The sequence below is a fragment of the Carlito syrichta genome, unplaced genomic scaffold, assembly GCF_000164805.1.
Source record: "Carlito syrichta isolate Samal-C Ts95f unplaced genomic scaffold, Tarsius_syrichta-2.0.1 Scaffold287813, whole genome shotgun sequence".
NCBI classification, from domain to species: domain Eukaryota; kingdom Metazoa; phylum Chordata; class Mammalia; order Primates; family Tarsiidae; genus Carlito; species Carlito syrichta.
This window is the reverse complement of record NW_007231909.1, coordinates 18,953-31,702: the sequence shown is the minus strand read 5'-3', so window position 1 is coordinate 31,702 and position 12,750 is coordinate 18,953. Positions and strand designations below refer to the sequence as shown.

At 42.1% G+C, this 12,750-nt stretch overlaps 1 protein-coding gene across 1 annotated transcript in view; it reads right to left on the bottom strand.

Moving 5' to 3' along the window:
- Positions 1–12,750, bottom strand: part of PRKCI (protein kinase C iota) — a 71,066-nt gene that overhangs the window by 41,510 nt on the left and 16,806 nt on the right. The window contains exon 3 of the mRNA XM_008053078.2: positions 775–864. Coding sequence (XP_008051269.2) covers positions 775–864 — 90 coding nt within the window. The remainder of the gene's footprint in view (positions 1–774; positions 865–12,750) is intronic.

The following is a 12,750-nucleotide window of genomic DNA, read 5'->3' as shown; positions in this document are numbered from 1 at the left end:
CCCAAAATGTTACAGAAAATACGGTCAATGTATTGCAATTAAATGCAGCATTAGTATGTAGGGGGTTCTACATGACACTAAAAAAAAAATAGAGGGTTTGCAAAGTAGAAATTAAAAGAATGCAAATTTGGAATAAGAACTCCTAGATTCACATCTCAGATCTTAAACACGGCAGTTATATGATCACTAATGTCAGGTTTCTTCTTCTGCACCACTACCCAGATCCCATGGTTGCTGAGGTTTGAACACATTAATATCTGTAAAGTAAGCCAGGCTCGGTGGCTCAGCCTGTAATCCCACGCCTTTGGGAGGCTGAGGTGAGTGGATTGCCTGAGCCCGCGGGTTCGAGACCCGCCTGGGCAGCGAGACCTCATCTCTACAATAAATCAAAAAATCAGCCGGGCGTGGTAGTGCATGCCTGTAATTCCGGCTACTCGGAAGGCTGAGGCGGAAGGATCGCCGGAGCCCAGCAGGTCGAGGCTGCGGTGGCCGGGAGCGGCCACTCACTTCAGCCTCCCAAAGCGCTGGGATTACTGGCTGAGTCACCGAGCCCGGTGAGAGATCACATTTTAATATCTAAGAAGGCATACAGAGATCGCAAATTTCCCAAGACTATAAGAAGAAGATTAATTTTACCTTCTTTAGCATGAGGAACTACAGAATAAGGACAATTATGAGGCACAGAGATCAAGAAAATGTTTTAAATGGTCAAGAATGAAGAGCTATTTCAAAAAAAGTTACAGCACTAGAAGAGTAGGAAATGACTTCTCTTACCATGAATCAAGAGTTCAGAATCCTTATTTAGCTCGTAAAGCCTAAAGGCCTCTTCTAACTCCAACTGAGAGGATACTGTACATGGGTCTCCTAAAATATACAAAAAGTAAGGCTCTCTTTTAGAAACTTTTAAATGCAATGATTACTAAACAAATTTCATAATGCAAATACTGAGGAAAAACAATTATATACACACACAGAAAGGAATACTTAACAAGGACAAATCTTTAGATATTTATTCAGACAATTCTACATCACTTCCATTTCTATTTGTACAAAATATTACACGAGCTACACAAAGACCAAATGTTATATATACAAAACCGTTTTGTTCTTAATGTTATATACATTCAAAATACAGCAAACAAGCTGGGCACAGTGACTCATGCCTGTCATTCCAGCACTTTGGGAGGCAGAGGTGAGAGGACTGCCTGAGTCCAGGGGTTTCAGACCAGCCTGGGCAACTTGGCAAGACCTTGTCTCTATCAAAAATAAAAAATTAGCCAGGTGTGGTGATGTATGTCTATAGTCCCGGCGCTTTGGGAGGCTGAGACAAAAGTATTGCTTAAGCTCAGGAATTTTTGTTTTTTCTTATTTTTTGAGTTAGAGTCTCACTCTGTCACCCAGGCTGGAGTGCAGTGGCATGCTCATGGTCACTGCAGCCTCAACCTACTGGGCTCAGGTGATCCTTCCACCTCAGTCTTCCAAGAAGCCAGAACCACAGGCATGTGCCACCACATTCGGCTAATTTATTATTATTATTATTTATTGTAGACACAAAGTCTCACCAAGTTGCCCGGGCTGGTCTCAAACCCATGGGTTCAGGCAATCCTCTCACCTCCGCCTCCCTAAGTGCTGGGATGACAGACGTGAGCCACTGCACCTGGCTGAGCTCAGGAGTTTGAGACCAGTGTGGGCAACACAGCAAGACCGTGTCTCCACACACACAAAAAAATTAAAAAATCAGCCAGGTGTGTTGGCAAGTGCCTGTATTCCCAGCTGCTTGGGAGGCTGAGGCAGAAGGCTCACCTGAGCCCAGGAAGTCAAGGTTGCTGTGATTTTGATTTTATTGTAGAGATGAGGTCTTGCCAAATTGCCTGGGCTGGTCTGGAACCTGCAGGCTCAGGCAACCCACTCGCCTCAGCCTCCCAAAGTGTTGGGATTACAGGCTGAGCCGGGGAGCCTAGTCTACGTGTTTTTTAAAAAGAGGAAGTGCAGTAGTTCCACTGCCAGTTAGAGGTCTCCATGTAATCATTTTGTCAGGCTTCTTCCTTCACATCAGAGAACATGCTCAAGGAGTCACAGAAAGGGAAAGCCAGGAAGGCACTCAAGACTGAACCATAGTTCCACTCGAGCTCCTCAAGAATGGAAGTGAATCATTTGGTAAACATGCACAGAGAGAAAGGAAGAAACACCTCCCTTGGCCAGCCAGCCAAAGAACTGAAACATCCCCGGCAATCACGAGGTGACACATCTCCCTGGACAATGGCATTCCTCAATGCAAAAGTCATTCAGAGCATAGCTGGACGCACCATTCTTTTACTCATTCCTGTGGTTACTACACACCAGACACCATCAACCCTATTCAAATCTAATCATCAGCAGAGAATTCAGTCTGAGAGAAAAAGGAAATAACTTTTCCTGTAGTCCCAAAGAAAATAGAGTCTCTCTACTCTTCTCTTCAACGTGGTCACCGAACCCCTACTTCCTTTTATCTTCCTGGGCTCCTCGACCCATTCCTGTGTTTCCCTCCTTCCCCTGGCTCCCTTCAGACACAGGCATGTGGGAATGGCCCCCTGGACGGTCTCTCTCCCACAGAGGTTAGCCCTCCCTTCATCCAGCAGCTACACTTCTTATAGACCAAAAATGGAGAGGAGAGGCCAGGCTCGGTGGCTCAGCCTGTAATCTCGCGCCTTTGGGAGGCAGAGGCGCGTGGATTGCCTGAGCCCGCGGGTTCGAGACCCGCCTGGGCAACCTTGCGAGACCTCATCTCTACAATAAATCAAAAAATCAGCCGGGTGTGGTAGCGCATGCCTGTAATTCCGGCTACTTGGAAGGCTGAGGCGGAAGGATTGCCGGAGCCCAGCAGGCTGAGGCTGCGATGGCCAGGAGTGGCCACTCCAGTCTGGGCGACAGAGTGAGGCTCCAACTCAAAAAAAAATAAAAAAAAAAAGAAAAAAAAAGGAGAGGATAGGTGAGAAGAAAAGCAGCCAGCGTCTTTGGTTTTTCACTTTACACTTCTCTTCAGTATTTGCTTTCTTTCTTTTTTTAGGCACGGTCTCTCTCTGTTGTGCAGGCTGGAGTGCAGTGGCAGGGGTATAATCATGGCTCATTGTAGCCTTTTAACTACTGGGATCAAGCAACCTTTACATCTCATCCTCCCAAATAGCTAAGACTACAAGTGTGCACCACCATACTTGGTCAACTTTTTTAGTAAGTATTTTGTAGAAACAAGGTCTCACTATGTTGCCCAAGCTGGTCTTGAACTCCTGGCCTCAAGCAATCCTCCTACCTTGGCCTCCCAAAGTGCTGGAATTTCAGGTATGTGCCTGGCTGCTTTATTATTTTTTAATCCTAAATTTACAGTATTTTATAATGAAACAACTCTTCTTAATATTAAGAGTGCTCATATCCTTTCTCTGAGTTCTTATATTCCATGCATTTCTCAAAATGTTGCTACCAAGTTTGAATAGAAACACTCCACTAAAACTGCCGCAGCAAAGGCCATGAAAAATAGCCACCAAGATCAATGGCATCCATCGTGTCAGTCTCCATTCCTGTTCATCTCTCCACAGCTCCTGATAAAAGTTGCCCACTGACGATTCGTAGAAGCTCTGTCCAGGCTTTGAGAGCACCATTCTCCAGGTTTGCCAACCGTCCCTTCCAACTTTTCATTCTGGACATTTTCAAACATATTACAAAATCTTGTTTCCTCTGTATACCCACCACCCACTTATACTTTACCACTGTAGAATTTTGAACCAATTCCTATAACTCTTGATTAAAAGTTTCTTAATATAATCAAATTGCCATTATTAGCCTATAAAAACTGTAATTCTCAGTGTTATAAAAGTAAAACTATCTCTCATCCACAATCTCGACCTGCAAAAGTCCTGGGAAAAGTAAGAGATGAATCTGGGGGCAAAGATAAAATCCAGGATGCTTTCAATGAAACACAGTTGAAATCTTAAGGTATTTATAAGAACCTTTTAAAACTTAGAAAAACTTAAGTTGGTGTCTTGTAAACTCTCTAAGCTAGATGAGGGATCTTCTCAGAATCTTAAATTTTTTTTTGAGTCTGGGTCTCACTCTGTCATCCAGACTGGAGGGCAGTGGCACAATCATGGCTCACCATAGCCTCAACCTCCTGGGTTCAGGTGATCCTTCTGTCTGTCTCAGCCTTCCAAGTAGCTGGGACTACAGATGCATGCCACCACACCCAGCTAATTTTTTTTATCTTCTGTAGAGAAGAGGTCTCGCTATGTGGCTAGGCTGGTCTTCAACTCCTGGGCTCCAGTGATCCTCTCGCCTGTTTCTCAAAGTTCTGGGATTACATGCGCAAGCCACTGTGCCTGGCTACTTCTCAGAATCTTAAGGGTGTTGTCAAATAGCACCCAGATTCTCAGTCCAAAATAGAGAAAGGCTTGTCTCAAAGAGATCTGCGGGTGTGGCTTTTGTCTAATGAAGTAGATTACAATTTGACAGACAGATAGGAAGTCGACAATGCCCAAAATGAAGGGAGAACTTTGGACCTTCACTTTGCAGGAAACAGTCTGAGAAAGTTGAGCTGCAAACACAGGCCATTACTTATGAAAACGGAATTACGACTCAGAAGGCAAGGTACAAGCAACATGGAAAACCCCTCCTAGAGAGCAGGACTGGGTTTTAATGAAGAAACTGGCAAAGCGTGCCTGGCTGCATTTCAGGATTCGTGTGGAACAGTAACTGGCATATCCCTCTCTTTTGTCCTCCTCCCTCTGTGCAGTTCTGCTTCTGACTCATTAGGCTGTCTCTATATTTCTCAGGTCTTTGGAACAAGAGGAAAAGGCACCAAGGAGGGTCACTTGCAACTTGACTACATTCAGACGGCAAGACCTCAGACTTTGGGCTTAGCGCCATAACAGAGAAGACTTGGGAGAGGAGAAGAGGGCCGATTTTGTACACGGGATGAACGCAACTCAGCTGCTGCAGAGCCTGCCACTCATACCAAGAGGGCGTTTTACTTCTCTGCCTCCGAACCTGGACTGGCCCTGTCACTACATGAACTAAGGTGGAGCCGCAGAAGTGGTAGTGCGCGAGCTCCGGGTTCCGGCTTTGAGAAAGACTGGCATCTTCTGCTTTCTGCCCTTGGGAGCCCTGAGCCACGACGTAAGACGCTCAGTCACCCCTGCCGAAGAGAGAGTAGGAGAGAGCACAGAGAGAGGGGGAGAACCAGCCCTCGCAGCACCCAGGGGAACCCACACAACGCCGGCGGCCGTCTGACCACACGTGCACAAGACCTCAAACAAGACTGGCAGAATCAGGCAACCCACAGAAGGGAGAGAAATTATAAAATTAAACGGTGGGGTTTTTTTTAAGCCAACAGGCTTTGAGGTGACTTGCTGTATAACAATAAATAACCCAAACACCTTCCTATTATCTTTCAAGTTGAATCTTGAAATTCTGTGACTCTTACAAGACCCAGAACATATGCCAACTCTTCTGAAAAGTCTTTCCTAAGGAGGTAGTATTTCACATTTTTAAAAAAATGCTAAATATAATCTATTTTAATAACAGTTTCATGAAGATATGTTTCAGAGTACTCGCTGCAGTGGTTTCTAGTGTTTGCAGGGCTGTGCAACTGTCACCATAATCGATTTTACAACACTTTTTTCTCTCCCTCACCCAAAAAAGCCCCTGGCCCATTAGCAGTCACTCCCAAATTTCACCACCTGTCCAATTGACACCAGACATAGGCAACCACTTACCAACTTCCAGTGTCTGCACATTCACTTATTCTAGACATTTCAAACACACAGAATCATCTAACACGTCGTCTTTTGTGACTAGCTTCTTTCACCCAGCACATTTCCAAGGTTTACCCATGTTGTAGCATTTATCAGTACTCCAGATCTTTTTATTAGTTAATTATAGTAAATTTATTGAACTCAAATATCTGTGTATTTGAATAATTTCTGATAATAATTTCCCAGAATTAGGATTGGTTAGAAAGTGCACCTATTTAAAATTTGGACATGAATTTCCGATGTCCTCTAAAAGGGTTACAACGTATACATTCAACAACAGTGTATCTTTCCTAACTCCCTACAGATCATTATTAAATTTTAAGTATTTTCTAATCTTACAGGTGAAGAGTCACATATTATTTTTGCATTTTTAATCTCTTTAATTATTAGTGATCTTTGAGCTTATTATTTATGAATTGGCTATTTTCTCTTTTTTTTTTTGAGTTGGAGCCTCACTCTGCTGCCCAGGCTAGAGAGCAGTGGTATGCCCTCATGGCCTCGACCTGCCGGACTCAGGCAATCCTCCCGCCTCAGTCTTCCAAGTAGCTGGAACCACAGACATGCACCACCATACCCAGCTAATTTTTTATTTATTGTAGAGATGAGTTCTCGCCAAGTTACCCGGGCTGGTCTTGAACCCATGGACTCAGGCCATCCTTTCACCTCGGCCTCCCAAAGTGCTGGGATTATAGGCGTGAGCCACCGTGCCCAGCCTTATTTTCACCTTTTAAAGTAAATTTTCCTCAACTCCATGAATGGTGGTTAGAAAGAAAGAAAGGGAAAAAAAGAAAGATTTCTCCCCTATTTCTGTTTGATTTATTTATTGTAATTAGAGACAGTAATCTTTTATTGTAAATGTTACAATTCTTTTCCTCAGGTGTTACTAATCTTGTATCTTTGATGATGGTGTTTTTTGATGTATAGAAGTATGAAGTCTTCCCTTTTAAAGCTTTTTCAGAATTTTCCTTTTTATTTTTGAGCATTTGTTTTTCCAGATGAAATTAGTACCAGATTTAAAATTCTGTTGGAAATTTGAAAGGACTGTGTTCTTAACAGGCTGATTTATAGCGAATTCACTTTTTGTATGTTACTTTTTCCTAACATCATTCATTCAAGTTTTGTTTTATGATGGTAAATTTGGGGTGTTTTTTTGGGGGGGGGAGGTTCCCTTATATGATTTTTCACATTTCTCTAAGGTTCATTATTGTATTTTTAAACCCAAGTTTTATGTTGTTATTAAGAATGAAAAATTTTCTTGCAATATACTTTCTGATCAAGTAGTGTTGTCCAAATGAAGAAAAGTGATTGGTTTGTATATGCTTACTTCATAACTGTCTTAATGTTGACATTTTAAGAGGCTAGATGAAAAAGAGTGAGGCCAATATGATTTAGCCAGATTTCACAGATACATCATTTTTGGAGCAAAACTCAATACACTGATCATGTTAAGCCTCAATAAGTAAGCAGATAAATTGGAACCCTCACACGCTGCTTTTTGGAATGTTCAAGGTGCAGCCAACTGGAAAACTGGCAGTTCCTGAAAAGTTAAACATAGTTACCATATGAAACAAAAATATGTCTGCATTAAAAAAAAAAGTTGTAACCAAATGTTCTAGTAATTCACAATAGCCAAAAAGCAAAAATAAGCCACATGTCCAACTGATAAACAGATAAATAAAATGTGGTATATCCATATAATGGAATATTATTCAGCCATAAAAAGAGTAAGTACTAATACTTCATATGAAATGTCTACAACTGGCAAATCTACAGAAACAAAAAGTAGATTAGTGGTTACATTGGTCTGGGGCCTGCAGGAGGAGGGTCCTGGGGGGAAATAAATAGTCAATGCTAATGAAATGGGGTTTCTTTTGGGGGTAATGAAAATGTTCTAAAACTGATGGTGATAATGGCTGCACAACTTTGAGCATACTAAAAACCACTAAACTGTTCACTTTAAGTGGGAGAATAGTATGTCAATAAAGTTTTGTTTTTCTCCTAAAGAATGTTTACTTTTATATTTTTATAAAAGTAAGTCTCCTAACAAAGTAGTATTGTAGCCTAGTAGCAACATTTACAAATTATTTTATCTTGCCTCAAAGAAATAATATAATTCATTTACAGAGATTGCTTTTTCAATTATGCATATTTCTCAAATCATTTTGCCAAAAATATAAAAGACAATATATTTCATTTCTGACATATGTTTAAAAAAACCTTCTGCTTCTACAGAAGTATATTCAAGTATAAAGCAAGGCTAAAAAATAGAAAAAGAATATAAAAAAGAAATGAAAGTTTCATTTTTTTCAATTACAAAACAAGTCAGTTGATTAAATAAACGCCAGCAATTAAAAATTCTAAGAAGGCCGAGCTGGGTGGCTTAGCCTGTAATCCCAGCACTTTGGGAGGCCGAGGTGAGTGGACTGCCTGAGCCAGCGGGTTCAAGACCCGCCTGGGCAACTTGGCAAGACCTCATCTCCACAATAAATCAAAAATTAGCCGAGCATGGTAGTGCGCTCCTGTAGTTCCAGCTACTTGGAAGGCTGAGGCGAAAGGATCACTGGAGCCCAGAAGTAGAGGCTGCAGTGGCCAGGAGTGGCCACTGCACTCCAGTCTGGGCGACAGAGTGAGACTCCAACTCAAAAAAAAAAAAAAAAAAAAAAAAAAAAAAATCTAAGCATTCTGGCCAGGCTCGGTGGCTCAGCTTGTAAACCCAGCACTTTGGAAGGCTGAGGTGAGTGGATTGCCTGAGCCCACAGTTTCAAGACCCACCTGGGCAACTTGGCGAGACCTCATCTCTACAATAAATCAAAAAGTAGCCGACTGTAGCGTGCACCTGTAATTCCAGCTATTTGGAAGGCTGAGGCAGAAGGATGGCCGGAGCCCAGCAGGTCAACGCTGAAGTGACCAGGAGCGAGCCACTGCACTCCAGTCTGGGTGACAGAGTGAGACTCCAAAAAAAAAAAAAAATTATAAGAATTCTTGTAATAGAGAGAAACTGAAATATAATTAACACTTCATTTTTAATATTCCAGATAAGGAAAGTGAATCCATGCTGGCAAATTCATTTACGGTAACCCCAGACTGTCTTTTATCTTTAATTTTTATTTATTTATTTAATTTGAGTTGAAGTCTCATTCTTTTGCCCAGGCTGGAGTGCAGTAGCACGCGCATGGACACAGCAGCCTCGACCTGCTGGGCTTAGGTGATCCTTCCACCTCAGGCTTCCAAGTAGCTGGAACTACAGATGCATTCTACCAAGCCCAGCTAGAGTGATTTATTGTAGAGAGAGGTCTCTCCAAGTTGCCTGGGCTGGTCTCAAACCCTGAACTAAGGCAATCCTCTCACCTCGGCCTCCCAAAGTGCTGGGATTATAGGCTGAGCCACAGCACCTTGCCAGATTCTTCTTTTAAATAAGATAATCATAACAATAGATGTTTCATAAGGACCTTGATTTTTCAAAAATCTTAACAATAAGTCCAATTTTCCCTGGATGCTGGCTGATCTTGATGTCCTGACGGAGTATTTCTAGAAATTTTTCTTAAAGGCCAAAAAAGATTGAACCAAACTCAATATCAAGTAAACTGTAATTTCAACATTTCAAATGACTTCTGCAGTTTGAGGTTTCACTGCTGTAGTCTATGAATCAAAAACCCCAAATTCTAACCATCTCACTTTTTCTGGACATTATCTTTTTATAAGGCTAGTATTTGCTTGCTGTTGGCTGAAGCCTAGGCCAGATAAAGTCCCAACTTTCAATATGTACCTAGAGATTGACACTTTTGCATAACCACAGAGAAGCATAAAAGCAAGAGTTAGTTACTGACACTATGTATATTCAAATCGACTTTGTTTTTCTTGGAATCAATGTCTTTGGTTCCAAGCATTACCTTTTTTTAATGTCTGACAAAGCTGGATGCCTAACCCAGAGGCAAAACATTCCACGTAGAGTTATCACAAAACAAAGATGAGCAGAAAAGCTAATTCTCAAAGCCCACCCTATCATCAAAGTCCAAATTCACATTCTAAAACAGGAATACAACCAGAGTGAGAACTGCTCAGTGTAGAGCATTTCAATGTAGTGATATCTATTAACAACCAAGATTTTTTTTCTTTTCTCAAGGCATCTATATATTTTTCCACCTATAAAAAGAAAGCAAATCAGAGCATTAGATCTCTAAAAGTTTGGTAAATACAAGATCCAATTATTTGCGATAATCTGACAAGATGCAGAATATGAAACACACACATGCACTTATTATATTTAGTTATTTCAGCATATGCTTAAAGTCAGTGCCCCACATTTGACAGAATCAACACGGTCTACAACCAACGCTGGCAACCTGTGAGACAGGACTACCACATGCCTCTCCCTAACGCCTGAGCCTATCACAGGTTCACAGACACAGATGCTCTCTGTTCCCATCAGGACCTTCCCACTGCCACCTGCTTCCAAGTACTCGGTCAGAACACTACATTCCATTTGCAAACGTCACCACACGCCCTGCTCTAAAGGATTATGCTGCTTAAAACGCAGACGTGCAAAGAATTTCCTAAAAATGCCGTGTTTAGATAGTCATTCTTTCACGATTAGGCCCAATCACAACCGTAGTGGCTTTCCAGCTTGTTTCTCCTTTCTGGGAGGTGGAAATCAGTGTTTATAGACATTTACGCCATCCCAGGAAGGTGCTCATCCTCAGCTTCCACTTCTAGAGAGAGACAGTAACCGGAATAAATGTCCCCTCCCATCTACAACAATTTGAGAATACTGGTCAGGCACAATGGCTCACGCCTGCAATCCCAGCACTTTGGGAGGCTGAGGTGAGAGGATTGCCTGAGCCCGGGATCAAGACCAGCCTGGGCAGCTTGGTGAGACCTTGTCTCCACAATACGTCAAAAAAATTAGCTGGGCGTGGGTGGCGCACAACTGTAGTTCCAGCTACTGGGAAGGTTGAGGGGAAGGATCGCCGGAGACCAGCAGGTCGAGGCTGCAGTGGCCGTGAGTATACTACTGCACTCCAGTCTGGGCGACAGTGAGACTCCAACTCAAAAATAAATAAATAAATAAAAATACTGGATGGCTGGGCACAGTGGCTCATGTTTGTAATCCCAGCACTTTGGGAGGATAAGGCGAGAGGACTGCTTGAGCCCAGGAGTTCAAGACTAGCCTGGGCAACGTGGTGAGACCTCGGCTCTACAATAAAACAAAAAATTAGCTGGGCATGGTAGTTCTGGCTACTTGGAAGGCTGAGGCGGATGGATCACCTGAGTCCAGCAGGTCAAGACTGCGGTGGCCAGGACCATGACACTGCACTCCAGCCTGGGCGACAGAGTGAGGCTCCAACTCAAAAAAAAAAAAAAAATTAGCTGAGCATGCTAGCATACGCCCGTAGTCCCAGCTACTCAGGAAGCTAAGGTTGGGGGATGACTTGAGCCCAGAAGTTTGAGTCGGTGGTGAACTGTGATTGTGCCACTGCACTCCATCCCGGACAAAAGAGTGAGACCCTGACTCAAAAAACAAGCAAACAAAAAACTAGATAAAAGAAATGGAACAATGGTTTAAGATACTGGAAACCAAACAGTAAAGGACCAGCTGCTTCCAAGTAACTTAACTGAATCTCAGAACAGAACTCAAAAATATTTAAAGAATATCCAAAACCCAGTAAGACAAAATCCAATAATATACATCCAGACATGTGAAGAAGCAGGACAACACAACCCATAACGGAAGAAAAAGCAATCAACTAAAGTTGACACAGATGAATTTATGGACATGAACATTGAAGGCCATTTTAATTGTACCCGATACGTTCAAGAAGCTAGAGGTACTGAGCATGTTAAGTATTTTTAAAGACCCAAATTGAACTTCTGAATGAAAGCTACAATGTCTGAAATAAAAATACACTAGAATTAATGGCAGATTAGATACTGCAGAAGAAAAAATTAGTAAACTTGAAGACATGGCAATAAAATGACCCAAAATGAAATGCAGAAACACTGTGGGAAAAAAGAACAGAGCACTAGTGAGCTTTAAGACAACCGCAAAAGGCCTAGTACACATAGAGCTTAAGTCCCCAGGAGAGGGGCAGTGAAAATACATCTTTTAAAGAAAACGATAAACCCAAAGACCCAAGAAGCTCAACAAATCTCAAGCACAAGAAACATGAAGAAAATCACACTAAGGCCCATCGTTATCAATTTGTTTAAAATGCGTCACATAGAGAAGAGCCTTAAAAGCAACCAGAGAAGAGACATTTGATGTAAGAGGAACAAGGAAGTTGACAGCAGATTCTGAATCAGACACAATGCAAGCTAAAAAGCAGGGTAGTGAAAGAAAAAACTGCCAACCTAGAATTATTTCTATCACAATCTCCTTTCAAAAACTAAGGTGACTTGGCGTAGGCAAATTCAAAGAAAGAAAAAATAACAGAGGTTACCAGGGCTGCAAGAGGAAGGTGGGGAGTCACTATTTAATGGGTACAGTTTCTGCTTGGGTTGATACAAGTTCTGGAAATAGACAGTGAGTGGTGATAGTTGACAACTTTGTAAATGTACTTATGCCACCAAATCGTATACTACAGAGTGGTTAAATTGTTATATTTTGTTATTTATGATTTACCACAAAAAAATTTTTAAAGAGCACACTAATTCTCTATCCATCTGAGTAGATCTCAAGACATAATGTTCAGTGAAAAAAGGGAAGTTTCAGAATATGTAATGACTAATGCCATTCATATGAATTTGAAAGCCCATAGATACACTGTATTTGAGCCGGGTGCAGTGGCTCACGTCTGCAGTTCCAGCTACTTGGAAGGCTGAGGCAGAAGATCACCTGAGCCTGCTACTCGAGGCTGCGGTGGCCGCGAGTGTGCCACTGTACTCAGCCTGGGCAACAGAGTGAGACTCCCAACTCAAAAAATAAAAATAAAAAAAAAAAGAGCCGGGCTCGGTGGCTCAGCCTGTAATCCCG